Source organism: Copadichromis virginalis, linkage group LG18 (genome assembly GCF_057382275.1).
Source record: "Copadichromis virginalis isolate Kocher_CV1m ecotype Utaka linkage group LG18, C_Virginalis_male_GT1.1, whole genome shotgun sequence".
Classification (NCBI taxonomy): Eukaryota; Metazoa; Chordata; class Actinopteri; order Cichliformes; family Cichlidae; genus Copadichromis; species Copadichromis virginalis.
The window spans coordinates 166568-182500 of NC_140635.1; the positions used below are offsets into that span (position 1 = coordinate 166568).

The 15933-nt window shown below is 41.5% G+C and overlaps 2 protein-coding genes and 1 long non-coding RNA gene across 4 annotated transcripts in view; 2 read left to right on the plus strand and 1 right to left on the minus strand.

Annotated features, from left to right (window-relative positions):
* Window positions 1-21: 21 nt before the first annotated feature.
* Window positions 22-4837, minus strand: LOC146686777 (uncharacterized). Of its 2 annotated transcripts, XR_014916310.1 has the most exons (3): window positions 4098-4837; window positions 1341-2655; window positions 22-982 (listed from the first exon to the last, which is right to left on the minus strand). XR_014916310.1 is itself a non-coding variant. In XM_085438356.1 (2 exons), exon 2 carries the CDS (start codon window positions 2383-2385, stop codon window positions 1414-1416), a length of 972 nt encoding a protein of 323 aa, XP_085294482.1. In that variant the 5' UTR covers window positions 2386-2655; window positions 4098-4837; the 3' UTR covers window positions 1169-1413. The 2 variants fall into 2 exon arrangements, 1 of the variants encoding a protein (XP_085294482.1); XM_085438356.1 differs by lacking the exon at window positions 22-982 and having other exon boundaries at window positions 1169-2655.
* LOC146686778 (uncharacterized) lies at window positions 2742-11950 on the plus strand. Its single transcript, XM_085439391.1, has 9 exons — window positions 2742-2761; window positions 3880-3950; window positions 7339-7600; window positions 7687-7861; window positions 7963-8046; window positions 8149-8294; window positions 8489-9275; window positions 9604-9781; window positions 9959-11950. Exons 1-7 carry the CDS (start codon window positions 2742-2744, stop codon window positions 8745-8747), a joined length of 1017 nt encoding a protein of 338 aa, XP_085295517.1. The 3' UTR covers window positions 8748-9275; window positions 9604-9781; window positions 9959-11950.
* A 216-nt stretch (window positions 11951-12166) lies between these two features.
* The window catches only part of LOC146686779 (uncharacterized), a 4794-nt gene continuing 1027 nt past the window's right edge, over window positions 12167-15933 (plus strand). Inside the window, exons 1-2 of the long non-coding RNA XR_014916311.1 lie at window positions 12167-12621; window positions 14309-15933. The exon at window positions 14309-15933 is cut by the window's right edge and continues 661 nt beyond it. This is a non-coding gene — a long non-coding RNA (uncharacterized LOC146686779). The remainder of the gene's footprint in view (window positions 12622-14308) is intronic.

Genomic DNA, 15933 nt, shown 5'->3' on the forward strand with positions numbered 1-15933 from the left:
CTAAAATTACACAAACACGAAATTTGTCTGTGGGACCATTTTTGGTCATTTGCATTTTTCAATTCCAAGTAGGGTTGCCAACTCCCTGAAAAATAAATAAGGGACACCTCCTGGCCCAATTGTCTTCACCCTTCCCTGTGTGGTGAATTTTTTTAGCTCTTTTTTTGTGTGTGACATTATTTTTTTAACCATTTGACTTGAAGTTCATTTAAGTAGATGCATATTCTTTGTGATATGAACACATGGGAAACAAATGATAATTTATCCATTTATTTTTAACGCAAAATGATAACATTAACACAATAAAATAGGTATCTTTCCTAAACGAAAGACTGGTACGCTTCACTTTTTGTGCAAAATGACAAAATTAACACAAAGAACTCTGTCCTGCTTAAACTAAAATTATATAAATTAATAGAAAACAATAGAAAGAAAAACATTATTGTAACAGTGCACATTTAGTGCAATTAGAAAAGTGCAAAAAAAAAAGTCTGTGGAACACCTGTAAACACAACATTTGTGCCTCAAAGGCCTTGACTGTAGCTGAAAGTTGAAGTAAAAAAAACCCAACAAACTCATGAACTCAAGCTCAATGCTACATTATGTGGAAACAGACTACTTTTTCCATTTGTGTTTTTTTTTTAGCTCTTGCTGCAGTTAGGAGTTGTTTGTCGTTCAGGATTGCAGAGTAAAACTCTGAGCAAGACATGGGATGCTGAGTACAAAGGATACAACAGCCTGCATATTGGGGAGGTCAGCTGCCTGAAGAATTTCCATCCACTTCTCTGCTGTTCCCTTGGACTGCCACTTTTCCTTCTCCTGATGTTCTATGAAGCGCATTGAGGCGACTTTTGTTGTGATTTGGCGCTATATAAATAAAATTGAATTGAATTGAATTGAATTGAATTCTTTGGTGAGGTGCTTCAGGAGGCTGGTTGCAGTGACACACTCTTCATAAAGCTCAGCCATAGAGATGTTTAACCTGCCAATAGAGATGAGAAGTTGACATAAATCCTAAGTGGTACATAGAACATTTACAGTGGTAAATAAATGGAAAAAATGTATTGTATATGTTTATAACGTTGTATAGCATTTAAACAATACAATAAGTATAGTTTATTTATTATGTATTTATCCATCATTATATTAAGTATATGAACTCCTTGAATTTGTAAAACAGTGTATAAAAGATTGCATGCGTGTGTATATACACTACAAACAAAGTTAATGATTATGGTTTTATTTATATATGTTATCTATCAATTGTATTTGTTTATTTTTAACCATCAATACTATTAAAACATGGTTTATCATTTCACTGGCAAATGTTTTCTTCTTACCTGCCAGCCAGGTCAAGTCAAGTCGGCGTTATTGTCACTTCAACCATATACAGTTTAACAGTACACAGTGAGGCTAAACAAGGTGAAGCCGTTCAATGATCTTCTCCATGTCATCAAAGGAAATCTTCACAGATGCTAGAGAGATGGGCTGCCGGTGGAAATACCAGTTTTCTTCTGAAAAGTCAAACCGCTTCCGGACATAACTGATGGCAGTGTCTAGGAAGGCTGTAAACTCCTGCCTGGCACCATCAGCATCAGATGGCGAGAGACGCTGGAGCTTTTGTCTTGTTAGGTACCCGTAGAACCCATTATCTCTTCTCTGAAAAAGTCTTTTCAGGAAACACTCCATGATGGAATAGAGGTCAACAGACGTGGTTACATTCTTCTCCAGTTTTTTCACCACTTCTTCAAACAGACACATGACATTATTACAGAAGAGGAGGTAGACTTCCACAATGTCTGCCTCTCCCTCAACTACAGCAGCATCTTCTGTCAACTTCAGCAATTCCTTCAGGTGCCTTGGACATTCCTCACCAATGCTGATGAGATATGACTTCAGTGGGTCCCAGTTCTGCAGCAGGCGGGTGATTGCAGGGTTGAGTGACAGCCATCTCGTCACAACATGGCGCAGGATATCATGGAATTCAATGTCACAAAATTCACAGAACTCTTTCAGGGACTCTCTCCTTTTGGCAGAGGTGGAAAAGAAGCTGTATATCTTGAGGACAATATTTTCCACATCAACAGAGAGCTTGTCCAGGACTTTTTTCACAGTGTTATTAATAATATGTGCATGGCAGTTGCCACGAAGGATCTCACTGTTGGTCTCTTTGAATTTTGTGAGGACTGAGTTGTGGATGCCATAATTTGCATTGTCAGCACTGAATGCAGAAACCTGATCTAAGGATAGCCCCACGTTTTCAAGAGAGCTTTGTATTATTTTTACTATTCCCTCTGCAGACTCATCTGGATTTTTACAAAATCCAATATCTTGTTGACAACTACAGCCTCTGGTGTAAAAAACTGCAAGGCCAAGGGGAAACATCTTCCGATTTCCCTTATTTGAAGCATCAGTGTGAAGAGAGAATGGTGAAGTTGCACCACTGTTCTATTTTTTGATCACCTCTTCTATTGCCTTTGGTGACACAACATCTGTGACAACTGCTTCAGCTTTCGTCCTCCCAAAGGACATCTTTTTGGCAATACTGGAGTCATTCAGCGTTCGTACATTCAGTTTGAGTGCACAGTCACCCGAGTTATAACTTAAACCGTGCTTTACAGTGTGGTAGACATGGGTCACCTCTGCAGCAGTCACCTATAAAATAGAAATATATATATATATTACAGTATATCTGTATAGTTTGTGTAGTTTATCAACTGACTTTAAAATATAAATTACGCATGCAACTTGTAAGAAATGGGTATGGTCATATATATGTATGTTTTCAATATAATGTGTATTCTTTATATATATTCAATTCAGTAGTATTTTATTAATCCCAGAGGGAAATTAGGTGTTGTTGCAGCTCAGACTAATCAAGTCTTCAAAGAGTTGTTGAAGACCACAATCACTGTGGGAAGGAAGGATCTCTGCCTTGCCTTGAAACTGAAGTCTCTTCTGTGTCAACTTATTCAGGCTTTGTGGCTTCAGTTGAGGTATTATTTCAGCTTTTCTAATGCTAATCAGCTGCTCCCGTTTGTAAACCCGCTTGTTCCCATGATTACGCATCATAACTCATAATCATTATTCATCTGTGTATTACTTTTATGTATTAGTCACCTATTCGTTGTAATCATCTATCCTTGCAGTTGTTTATTACACAAAACAAATTATATTATCAAATTTTGGCCCATTGAAATCCATTATAAACGCTATTTTTCACTGCCCAACCATTACCATTAATTTAAAAGTGATCTTTTCACGTTCACTGACGATTTGAGGTAGGGGCCTTAGAGTTGTGATTTTTTTATTAGTCCACCAGGTGGCGCCCTGTTTCTTCTCTTTTTCATTTTTGAGCATTGAACAAACTCAAGCCAAAAATTCAGGTTTTGAGCATGTCTTTCTGCTTTAAAAAGTGGGAAAAAAGAGTGGTGTTGTGTGTCACTATCGATGACCTTCATATTTTTAAACAATATAAAGGTCTTTATGCCTAAAAAAAAGAAAAAAAATACACAAACACACTTTCAATCTTAAAATGTATTCAAAAGCTTTCAAAAGTATTTTCTCTCAGACAGCCACACTGCAATACAAACAAATTAAATATAAAAGCATGGACCAAAAGCAAAATAGATTTTATTTTTACCTTCAAAATAATTTTTAAAATGCAGCTGCGTTGAATGACCTATGACCCGGAAGTAGTCGTTGATAGAAAGCTGAGCTAAACTGCTTTGGAAATAGACGTGCATTGAGCAGAAAATGGAGCTTCTGTCATCTCACACTGTCAATCGATCATGTAGAGACACCAATTATCTGCAAATTGTGAGCGAAGCGGAGATCGATGGGAACAGCCATTGGATGATAATACCTTTGCTCCTGAAGCGGCATATACAGGGCTGGACTCAGCGTGCGTGAAATTGTGCACAGTGAACATTCCGCTAACGCTTTCGGAGGTAAGTGCTCATCCATAAGCATTCTTACATTACCACTGAATTAGAGGGTTACGACAAAAGTAATGTTTTTAATAATGTTTTTAAATCTTAAGGCTGTCGCCTTAAGATTGACGTCACGACGACTTCCTTTCAGTCTATGTTGTTTACCTTTTTCTCGATAAGTTTTATGTCACCAAGGGCCTGTTCTTCGTACCGCGCTAAGTAAGTTAGCTGGATTAGATTGTTGACGATTTCGCGTGATCCTGGATCGTTCGGTTCCCCGAAGCCCATCCGGGACTTGCTGTCATAGCAACAGAGCCGTAAGCGTAAACCTGCTGGGGAGCAGGCTTACTTTATGTAAACAGGATTAGATCGCGGCCACGCAGGTATGTCCGCGTCATTCATACGAAAGCAACAGCGATATTCCACCACTGTTTCACCATAAATAAATAACATCAATGTAACTAAAGATAATGCAGCACTTGATCCTTTTATTGATTTCACACAGATACATACAGGTCATTCCCTAAAAAAGGGAAATGTACTATTAACATTCTATTACATGTATGTGATTATTACAGATGTAATTCATATTTCAGAGTAGTAATTGTAAATTACTTCGTGTAATCAAGATGAGAGACCACGGCTATAAAAGCGAAGGTGGATTTGGGAAGTCTGTCGCAGCCATGTCCTGTCCGTTTACGCGAGCAACCCATTGCGGAAGGTGCAAGATTGATAAGGAGAGTCCTCAGAATTCAGCGTATATTGCGGGACAGACAGGATCCTTTAGCTCAGCGCGACAGTGTGCTCATAGAGAGATATCGATTTTCCCGTGAGGGTATTATTCACTTAACCAACTTGTTGACGAGGGGGTGCAGGACCACCACCTGTCTTTTTTTTTGCTCTGCCCTTTTCTTGGTTGCTGTTATGAACAAACAAACAGAGTATTCCAGGGTCTCTTTCCAAGAGACTAAAAGCAATATAAGTGATAAATATTACCATTCTGTAGAATATTCTTATATTTCACTTTTACTTGTTCCCATGTTCTAGTGGGTCCTGTTGTGGCTCTAATGTGAAAGGGGATATAATATAACATATTATAATATAATATAATGTAATATAATATTGGATAATATGGTGTGATATGATAAATCTACCCTACCGCCTACTGGTGTTGGCCAGAGGGGCCGATGGCGCAATATGGCAGCCTGGCTTCTGTCAGTCTGCCCCAGGGCAGCTGTGGCTACAACCGTAGCTGCCTCCACCAGTGTGTGAATGTGAGAGTGAATGAATAGTGGCATTGTAAAGCGCTTTGGGTGCCTTGAAAAGCGCTATATAAATCCACTCCATTATTATTGTTATTATTGAATTACTTACGAGTTTGATTTGTCAGCAACTTTCTGCCAGCCCTCTCTCCTTGCTTTTGCAGCCTTTGCAGTGTTCCCTTGCGTTTTAATTAAACTCTGAAACTCCTGAAATCCCTCACTCAAGAGTTCTTGCTCTGCTGCCGAAAAATACCGAGCGCGCTCCTTCGACATTTTCGCCGACCAATCAAAGGGTTGCCGATCAATGTTTCTACTATCGATGCGTAGCCCCTGTTGGGCCACCCAGTGATCTCACATTACTTCATCCAGCTATACTAATCGTCAACAACAGGTGTGTTCGGGGAACCGGAATAGCGAGCTCAGAGTTAGCGCGATGATTTGGTCTTGGATGTTTCATTTAATCTTGGATGTAGTAAGCGACGTACGAAGCACAGGGCCCAAGTCCCTTAGTTTTATAGTAAACGAGAGCAGATCGCTTCTAAACGTCGGTGATAAGGTTGCACATGTAATCTTGGACACTTATAAACCCGACCGAGCCTGCCCGCCTGCTGTTGTTACCCGCGGACAATGCGCTTATGGTAAATGGTAAATGGCCTGCATTTGTATAGCGCTTTTCCAGTCCATAGGACCCCAAAGCGCTTTACACAACATTCAGTCATTCAGTCATAATAATCTAATTATCCACAACTCTTGCACTTAATCTATAATAAAATGATGACAGAAAAATTTTATAGCCCTGCCTTTAGTAGCCTCACACAGCTCCTACTGTTTCCTCCTCATGTCCTTACCAGCCATGTCTGGACAATGTTATATCATGAGTAATATTATTTTTTAAAAATCCATCTAAATAAAACACACACATGCACACACAGTGACATTTTAGACCTTCTTCAGAATACTGTATATACTATGGGCATCACTGTGCTGATCCAGAATCCTTACATATTTATTTATTACTAGAGCTACAATAATAAAGCAATGAGGAGGGGGAAGTAATAAATATGAAATAATGTCATTATGATGATTCCATTTGTTTCACTATCCACTCTGTGGAGGGGGAAAGCTTATTACATGTTTAAACTGTAGAGATACAATAATTTTACTGCTGTAAAATCCAAATGTTGTCGTATTTAAAATATAAATCTAATATAATCTGCTTCTTAATGTATGTTCTTTAAAATGCAGCTTTTTAAAAAAATATATTATAATTATAATAATGCATAATTAAGTGAACATCCATATTAGATCGTTTTTTAGTGAAATATAATCCCTCCAGAAAGGCAGGAAAAGCCCGAAAACTTACTTTAAAACTAAATATGTTCCCTAAAACGGGGACAAAGCTACAGACCCATGACAGCCTTGCACAGGTAGCCAGCAGCTGTGACCAGCACTACCTGTGCAGTTAATACAAGGACAGGTAATGTTTGTCGCGCTGTTGCACACACAGCACGCTCATTTGTTTCAGTTCGTCAGTTGCAACAAGACAACTTACCAACGTGTACGTAATAAGCCAATACTCCTGGGTGCTACACACTACAGTGTACGCTGTACACCTACTTACTGGTTTTTGTCGCATCAGTCTGTGTCTCTGAGTTAACTTGTGTTTCTCCTACAGCTCCGGACCGCTAAAAATGCGCGTGCTATTTGTGAGCTCGTTCCCGGCTTGTAACCAGCGCGTTCTGCCGTCAAGGGCGATCATTGGTTAAATGTGATCATCTGACTGATGCAAGCCAGATTACTAGTTAAATATTATTGTTGAGGGGCACAGACAGGACTCCGCACACACGCACACACACACAAAAAAAAATTATTTTTTTTAAAAGTTGCCTCAACAAAAGGGCACTTTGGGCACCCATCAGGAAAGGGGCGGGTGCTCAAGCCCGTCTAGCCCCCCCCCCCCCCCCCCTCCACGTGCCTGCTTCTGTCTGTGTTTGTGACAGAGAGAGAGAGAGAGAGAGAGAGAGAGAGTGACACTTGCTGTGTATTTAAGAAACAAACGCTCAAACAAACGAAAGAGAATGACAGACGCAGAAGGCGATTGTACTGTTTGTGGCAACAGACTACTCTTTTCTCCCCTTGTACAGTGCCTCCTGAAGTCGTGTGTGTCGACCTGAGCAGAGTGTGCCTGAAAGACTGCACACCACAGGAATGTGAGGAAGAAGCTTCCAGAGCCATTGCTTCACAGAAGCTGTTTTCTAATGAAGGTAGAGTCTGGAACTTCTCAGAGCTCCAGGAGTACTGCAAGGATGAAGAATCTTGCATTAAACTCTGCACTCGCCTTCAAACACGTGGATTTATCATCACGAACAGTCCCCAAGCGTTTTCGACAGTTGTGCCAACAGCGAGGTATGATGACCTTATTGCCACTTCCACATATTGGATGACACATACAAACTTTCAATAATGTCTTACCTCTGTCACATTTGCAATAGGTCTGATAAGAAGGAAATTCTTGCCGTGGCCAAGAAGGATATTGAATATTTCCACGCAAGACTTTCAGGCGGTGATTGCATCCCCACATATGCAATGACTACCTTCAGACAGTACTGCGAGGCCATCCTGATTTTACAACATGGACTGACAGGAAATGCTGTTCAAGAACTTTGTGTAAGTGCGCCACCAACAACCAAAGTGCACGATAAGTGAAATGACAGCTGATGTAAGTCTGTATTTCTTTAAGCTCCAACACCTTTTTTTTACATACACAGGTAGAGGACTGGATGGCGCGGAAAGCAGTAGCTGATGGTGTTGAGCTGAGTGGTAACTTGAAGATAACCAGCCAGGAAGAACAAGTAAGTCATTCATTCTCAGCAGCGACTCTCTTCTTGCTCTATAGGCACCTTGTGAATTGATTTTATGAGATATTTAACATTGATTCCTTTTTTTCTCTGCAGTTGTTGGACTGCTATTTTAGGAACATCCGTCCAGTGTCCTTGCAAAATCAAATTGCTGGCAGCGATGACAGGGGCAAGTTCTTCCTAGGAGAATGTGGGGTCCCACTGTCCAACCCATCATTAGATGTAAAACGCCTGAAAGCGAGGTGAGTGCTTGACCTAACTGGATCAATAGCATATTAAGAAAGATTTGTTTCTTTGATCTGACAGAGAAACCCTAACCCTGGACTCATAACAGTCAGCCACATATGTTGCTGTATGTCAGAGATGTTCGCCCCTTGTATTTTGGTTTTTTCATCTCTCTTGGCTCTAATTAATTTGCATGCATTAAAAACCACAGATACCTGAGCACTGAACCTGGGGATGCTATGGCTGAGTCAGCATCAAGCTCAGTAGAAGCCTCTTCTGTTGCATTGCTTTGTTTGTTTTGTATGTATTTCAGAATGAAAATACTTTTACCCACCTCAGCCTGCACGTGTGCAGATGGCTTTGGACAAGGAGAAATGGCACACCAACAAGCCCACTGTCAATGCCATCTTGCAGGCCTGGGTTGCTCCGCAGCCCAGTATACAAGACAACCAGTCCCTCATGACACTTAAAAAGTTAACGGCTACAACAACGGGGAAAAATTGTTTAAAAAGAAGCCTTGCGGTGGATCCGATTCCTCCCACCCAAATGTTATTTAGGTGAAAATAAAACTGCCACCGGACACGTTTGCTTGAGGAATCCATCAGACCAGACCACCTCCATTTTATGAACCCACAGAACCCTCCCCATCCAGCTCTCCCCTCCTCACCCCTCCTCCTCTCCCATCCTCTGTGTGGAAAAAACCATGTTTCAGAACTGTCGGATGTTTATGGACGGGGAATCCAAAGAGTTGCCTTGGTATGTGCAAATACCTTTTACGTAGCCCATCTCAAATTACGTTAAAAAAAATAAAGAAGGCAATTTCAGAATACCTGTCTCCAGCTATCCCTCCTAGGTCAACAAAGGCACCCATCTTCCACCATGAGCAACAGGAAGGCCTAACCCAGAAGAAGCCTAACATGAAAAAACAACATGATCTGTTACCTTGTACAGACTGGTGGAGATCGGAGATTTTAACGAGGAGTGGCCAGAGACAAACGGTATGTAAAATCCACCCTGAATGAAAGAGCTGAACCTCGGAGGAATAGAGTACAATCGGATGATCCACACTTTTTTTATTAAAGTTTGCAAAATTTACAGACTTATTAAAGCGGTTGATCATCAGAAAAATGTTTCAGAAGACCGTTATCATCAATCTCTGAATAAAAATAACCACAAACTTAGTAACTTTGATTAAACCAGCTATCTCAATAGAAGGACACAGACTCTAATTGAGGAGATGCTAAAAACTCAGCTCAGAGATCAATTTTTATCCTTCATGACTATTATAACCAAAGCATAGAGTATGAGTTTAAAATTTGTTTTCAGTTTTCTAGAGAGGCCCCTTTGAGATGGCAGCATCCTGGGAGAAACGGAACCTGGGCCGCCGTCTCCAGCCCGAGTCGTTGGACCAGAACCAGGCGGTGGTTATAGCCGAGCTAGCAGACTGGAATCCAGCTACCACACCAGCAGTGACACACCCAGTAAACCAGAACAACAGCCACAGGTGAGCAGGGAAACGACACAGCTGAATAACCGTGTCAACCCCTCACTGAAACAATACAGCTTTGAGTTACACTCACAAACCTACACAGATTGAAACCTTGTGTGCAGACCTGCCTCCAAACAAGAATAACAGAGGACTCCTCCTCTTATTGTCTTCCTTCCTCACCATCCTCACCAGAACGACAGGTCTGCACTCCAACGAGAGACCCCAACACACAGAGGAAACTGCAGGACTGGAATCTTCATGTGAAGAAAATATCTGTGATCATCGGTGACTCCTATGTGCACAGACTCCTCCGTCCTATAAAGCAGAGGGGTACAGATCGACAGATTTCCATGAGCGAAATGTTGCCACCCGGTGAGGCCCAGTTGGAGAAAGCACCCTGTGGAAAATCTGGTTTTATAACTTTGGACTGAATACCAGTGATGGAGCTGAAAATGGGACTAAAGGCAGAGCAGTCAGCAATCTTTCTAAGGCCCTTATCTGTAAAGAACAAGCCACAATGTTGGATCTTAACAACTTTATTACAGGTTTAGATGAACAGATTCCTGCACTTCCTACTGTGATATTCGGCACAGAAGGACAACATTCACTCGACTAGTAGAGCAGCAATGTGTATGTTAGAACAGTGGAACCAGTGTGTAAATGAGCCATCCCCATAAGCCTTGGAAAAGTGGGAGGAGTGATTCACCTTTCTTAAGTTCCAATGCTCAGTAGGTCCTTTGGACAGAAATAAGTTCTTCTTCTTTCAATAATTGTTTATTCTGTTCATTATAGAATCAGCTATGCTCCAGTGGTCAGGAGAAGCTTCTGCTATATGAAGCTGTTACAGTGCTTTTTGTTACACTGAACGAGAGTAGTTTTTCTTGTTGCTTGTTTGATCTACTTCCATTTAAAAGATTATAATTACTGAAGTGAATGTGTTTTCAGATAGTTTACAGTGCCACTGAAGCTCCACTCAACCAAGTGTGCCTCAACAGTCTGAAATGAAAAGATTTTTCTTGCTTTTTTATAAAACAATATAATATAAAATAATATAATATAATATAAAACAATAATTTTGGATGTTTCTTTCGGCTCTTGAGGTGCCCTCATTGAGTGGGGTTTGCCCAGTATCCTCGAGGGTATGTGAGGAGCCTTCCATAGTTGGGTTGTTTGGTTTTTACCCCAGCAGCCATTCATCTCCATCTCAACAGTTCATGACCAACATGCCGTGGCTGCCCCCTGTACCTGTTGAGTACCTGTACCCTCATCCACTGGAGCCTGGACCTCCAGCTGATTGCAGCCACTTCAGTGCAAGGAGGAGATGCTTGCTTTTTGTGTGACTGTCTGTCACCCTTCCCTTTCTACCCTAACCCATTTTCCACTCCAGCTTCTACCCGACCCGGTTCAGACCCCTCCTCAGTCAGGGAGGGGTCTGAACAGACTGTCGCAGGATTCTCATTAATACAGGAAAGAAGGGATTTGAAGACGAGATGAGGACTTTTAGCAATTCCCTCCCCCAACCAAATCCTAACCTTAACCCACCATCCAGTCCTGTGCCCCTTCTCTCCTCATACCGGTACCCACAGTTCAGACCCCACCTCAGGCCCCTTACTGCCTGAGGAGGGGTCTGAAGTATTTTCCAGCCTTATAAAGAAAGGGAAGGCTGAAGTGGCAGACTGTCATGCAAAAAGCGAGCATCTCCTCCTTGCACTGCTTACAGTCAAATGACAAAATATATGAACTCTTTTTAAACAGGAAAAAGGAAGAAATTGTACACCAGAGGGGGCAAGAAGGAGAAAACTTGAATATAAACTCAAAAGAAAAACCGCTGTTCCTTCCCTCCCCCAGAAGGCAGTAGAATATCATCATGTTAAATGTTAAATGCCACTTTGGGGGGGGGGGGGTAAAATTACTTGACAAATATGTTTCTCTTTTTTGTTATTTCGTCCCTCTTTGTTACAGCTACAGGAGGACAATAAACAGAAGAAGGAGAGCGGCACCACAGAGGCGAAAAAACGAAAGAGCGCACCACCTCCTCCCCCAGAAGGCAATAGAATATCATCATGTTAAATGCCACTTTTTTTTGGGGGGGGGCTTTTTTTCCCATTCAGATTGCATGGTTTAACATGCTATGCTTTGTTGAAGTTCTTTGTGTTTCAATAAACTCCCTGTATTTACACAGTACTGCATTGACTTATATTTTCCCAGTAACAGCGGATTACCATGGAGCGTACAGTTTTCAGTTGAGGTTGTAGAAGTCTGGCAAAGCAAAAATAAAAATAATAATAAAAAAAGCTGTTTAGATCCACAGCTCAAAAAACTCCTACGAGGGCAGGAGGATGCCACCTTTACACAACATGACAGTCAACCTCTACCACGGACGCGGAGTCAGGACCCGCTGTTCACTTTCAGTCCAAAAGTCTGGAACAGCAAAATCAGTGACTTCAACTTGGTGGGGAAAATGTGTCACGGTCCCCGTGTCTCTCTGGTTCGCTCACGCTGGCTACAGGTTTTGTTGTTCTTGTTGTTCGTTTTTGTTTTCTTTGTCTCTCCTCCTCCTCTCTGCCTGGGTGGAGATCCTTACGGGCTCTCGCTCTTGGCCCACGCACCTGTGTGATTGTGTCCACCTGCTGCTGATCTGGCTGATTTCCCCAGCTAATATTCAAGGAAGTGGCACAGAGCAGCTCACCGCTGGAACGTTGAACCTCCTGAGTTCGTTCATTATGAGAAGTGTTTGTAAAATTTGCCACAGACGTCCATGTGATCAACAACAGACACACGTGATTCCCCTTCGTGGTCTAAACCAATCAGTAAATGTCCGTGGTCCAGCTGGAAGTGGAGGTGGATATAGACAGGTGAGTAGCTTGAATGAAGCGATATCGATTCATTAAATCCTGAATTGAATGAATATAAATGTGTTTTACCAGAAACGCCAGAATCTCAGGTTAAAGCTCACAAAACTATTTCAACAACAACCAGCAAATGAGAGCAGGAAACGCATTCCACACGAAGACGTAAACAGAGCGGACCGACGCATCAGAATTAGCTTAGTCGGCGTGGGGGCTAATATCATCCTTAATTCCTTCTTACTTTTGCTGTTTTGCTTCCAACACGATAAAACCCACAGTTCACGCACAGCTCGCTGTGCGTGAACTGTGAGAGAAACTTCAAGAAAAGTTTCCCATCTCAAACATGTGTTTTCTGCATTACTCATTCGCTTATTACCCATCAGTCTACCGTTGTTTACAGCGCTGGCGGCCGCTGTCTTTTCTTTCCTTTGTACTTAAATGACGTCGGATAAGAAAGCTTAATTTCTGCTGTTTAATACTGAAGAAATGTAAACTTTTTCAAATTGGGTATAATTGCAGAATATTTTTAAGGTTATCTGCTATAAAATCCATGCCAGGAAAATCTCCTTTATGTTTTTTATTTTATTTTATTCTCAGTTACTTTGACACAACGGCATGTGCTGTGATGGTCACATCTCTGATAAAGTTTAGTGTCAGTACTGATAAATGATCAGAATTATAAGATCTCTCACTTTCTGAGTAAAAATTGCACCAAATCGAATCTGGACCTTGTGAATCGGAATCAAGTGGATTATAGAAATCAGTGATGATACACAGGCCTTGTGAATATCCTAGGACCGACAGAAGTGGATATAACTGACCGTGGGCAATGAGAAAAGATGAAAAGAACGATTGATAACTTTTTTGTCAAGTTAAGGCCTGATCGATCTGAAATTCATAGCCAGTGCTCTGACAGGGAGCCATCAATCTTTGAACGCTGATTTGGGTGCGCCCAACTTTTTTTAATAGTGTGCATAAGAAAAAGCCAGAAGAGGGAGCACCTCTGATTCAATCCCAGTTGCAAAGCAGCTGACCAGCTTCTCTGTGTGTGTATGTGTCTCTCTCTCTTTTACACAAAAAACACATGTCAATGCGCTTGCAAAAACTTTAATATGCAAAGCACAGGACGTCCCGGCTGGTCGCCCTCCGGTGGACCACAGATGCAATTGCAGCAGAGGGAGCCCCTCTTGTTAAATCCCAGTTGCACTGCAGACCTCACTGTGTGTGTGTGTGTGTGTGTGTGTGTGTTGACAGAGACAGAGACAGAGAGAGAGGGAGAGATACAAAGGAATGTAATTCAAATTTTGCACTTCAGACCTTACTGAGTGTGTGTGTGTGTGTGTGTGACAGAGAGAGAGAGAGAGACAGAGAGAGAGACACTTGCTGTGGATTTAAAAATTTTAAAAAACACACAGAAAACCCAAAGAGAAAAAGAGGCACACAAGTCGATTTGTACCGCATTGAGTTGCAAAGCAGCTGACCAGCTTGTGTGTGTGTGTGTGTGTGTGTGTGTGTGTGTGTGTTGACAGAGAGAGAGAGAGACAGAGTGAGAGAGAGGGAGAGATACAAAGGAATGTAATTCAAATTTTGCACTTCAGACCTTACTGTGTGTGTGTGTGTGTGTGTGTGTGTGTGTGTGTGTGTGTGTGTGTGTGTGTGTGTGTGTGTGTGTGTGTGTGTGTGTGTGTGACAGACAGACAGACAGAGAGGGAGATTCAAAGCATCAGGACCAGGAGATGACACAGTGCTCCAAAGGCCTGGTTCTGCTGCCTCCTCCTCCACCCACCTGCTGCAGAGGCTTCTGTGAAGGGAAACTGCTACATGTTATGTCACCGATCCCTGCCATGCTGCGTGTCTAACGACCCGGCAGGGCCTGCTGAGTACAGTGGTGGTGGACCCAGGCCCTCTGCACCTTCCTTTCTCCGATTGGGACCGTTTTGTCCCATCCTTTTTGGTCCGATTCGCCATATCTCCAGAACCGAAGAAGCCATCGGCGTGGCCTCTTCGCCACAGCGTCCGGCACCCACCAAAACCCCCACCTAGACACCAACCTAACCCCTAATTATTGCTAGTTATTTTAATTTTTACCTGTCGTCTTGTGTTCCAGTTGGTCGCAGCAGCAGTGTGTTACCAGTCGCCAATACTCTCCTCTTTAGTTTGAGAAGTCTCCTTTTGTATTAACTATGCTTTTCCAAAAACGTCTATCTTTGTGTACACGTTGAATGAATGTTAATGGGAGACCAGTTCTTTGGGGGGTTTTTTTGGGGTTTTTTTGTGGACAATCCTTGTCAGTGTTGGAGGAGGACTGTGAAGGACGACCGTTTTGCTCTCCCTGACATTTCGTATTAATGCTGGTCAAGAACAAAAATGAGAATGACACTGCTGGAAGTTATCACATCACTATAGTTTCTTTTAATAAGCACTTTTTAAAACTTTATATATTTATAATGCAAGGTAGCTAATGAGTAGACATACTGAGTTTGTGGGTCTCGTCTTTATGACATGTTTTAAAAAAAAAAAAAAAGAGAGAGAGAAAAAGATTTCTCTCACAAATGTTTACAAAAATAACATATATTATTTTCATCTCAACAATGATTTTTTTAACAGAACATGATGTCAAAAACAGAATTATCAGATATATTTACAAAGCGAACATTTATTGTTTGATTACAAGAATTACGTTTTCAAAGCAAACAAGGTAAAATTAACAATTTTGGAAACATGTTTACAACCGTAACATGGCATCACACTCGTGTAACATGGGAAAAAAATCAAAACTTAGTTTAAAAAAAAAAAGACAATAAGTTTTTCATCACACCATAACTTGAAAAAGCACTGGATTGGTGAATTCTGTAACACCAATTCTTTATTTGTCCAACTTTGACACCGAGTGCAGTCTTTTGCCTGCAGCTTTTGTTTTTTTGTTTTTTTTTCTCCATACAGGTGACCCAGGAGTTCTTTTTTTTTTTCTCTCTCTCTTCCCCCCCCCCTTCTCACCGTCTCTTCTCCCCTTTGGTTCTCTTTCTTTCTCTCCCCCTCTTTCTCTCATTCATTCCCCCTGTCCTATTTATTAAAAAAAAAAAAAAAAAAAAAAATGACAAAGGATGAACTGAAGCTCTGCCATCACGTAATGTCGCATACTGCTGTTTCTGATGTCATTTAAAAAAAAAAAAAAGACAAGCCTGCAGCCTTGCAATCCCGCACATACTGTGCATATGCATTCTTTACCCTGACTGAAGGGTCCGTGTTCACAAAGCCTATCTCTATGTCTGACCAACGCCTGCTGACATTGGCAGGGATGAACACTGCGCTTGTGCT

Excerpts from the sequence above, each read along its gene's own strand:
- LOC146686777 (XM_085438356.1), bottom strand. The coding sequence starts at position 2,385 with ATGTTTCCCCTTGGCCTTGCAGTTTTTTACACCAGAGGCTGTAGTTGT.
- LOC146686778 (XM_085439391.1), top strand. The coding sequence starts at position 2,742 with ATGCAACTTGTAAGAAATGG. Across the intron at positions 7,601-7,686 it reads ACAGTTGTGCCAACAGCGAG|GTCTGATAAGAAGGAAATTC; the intron begins GTATGATGACCT and ends CATTTGCAATAG. Across the intron at positions 7,862-7,962 it reads ATGCTGTTCAAGAACTTTGT|GTAGAGGACTGGATGGCGCG; the intron begins GTAAGTGCGCCA and ends TTACATACACAG.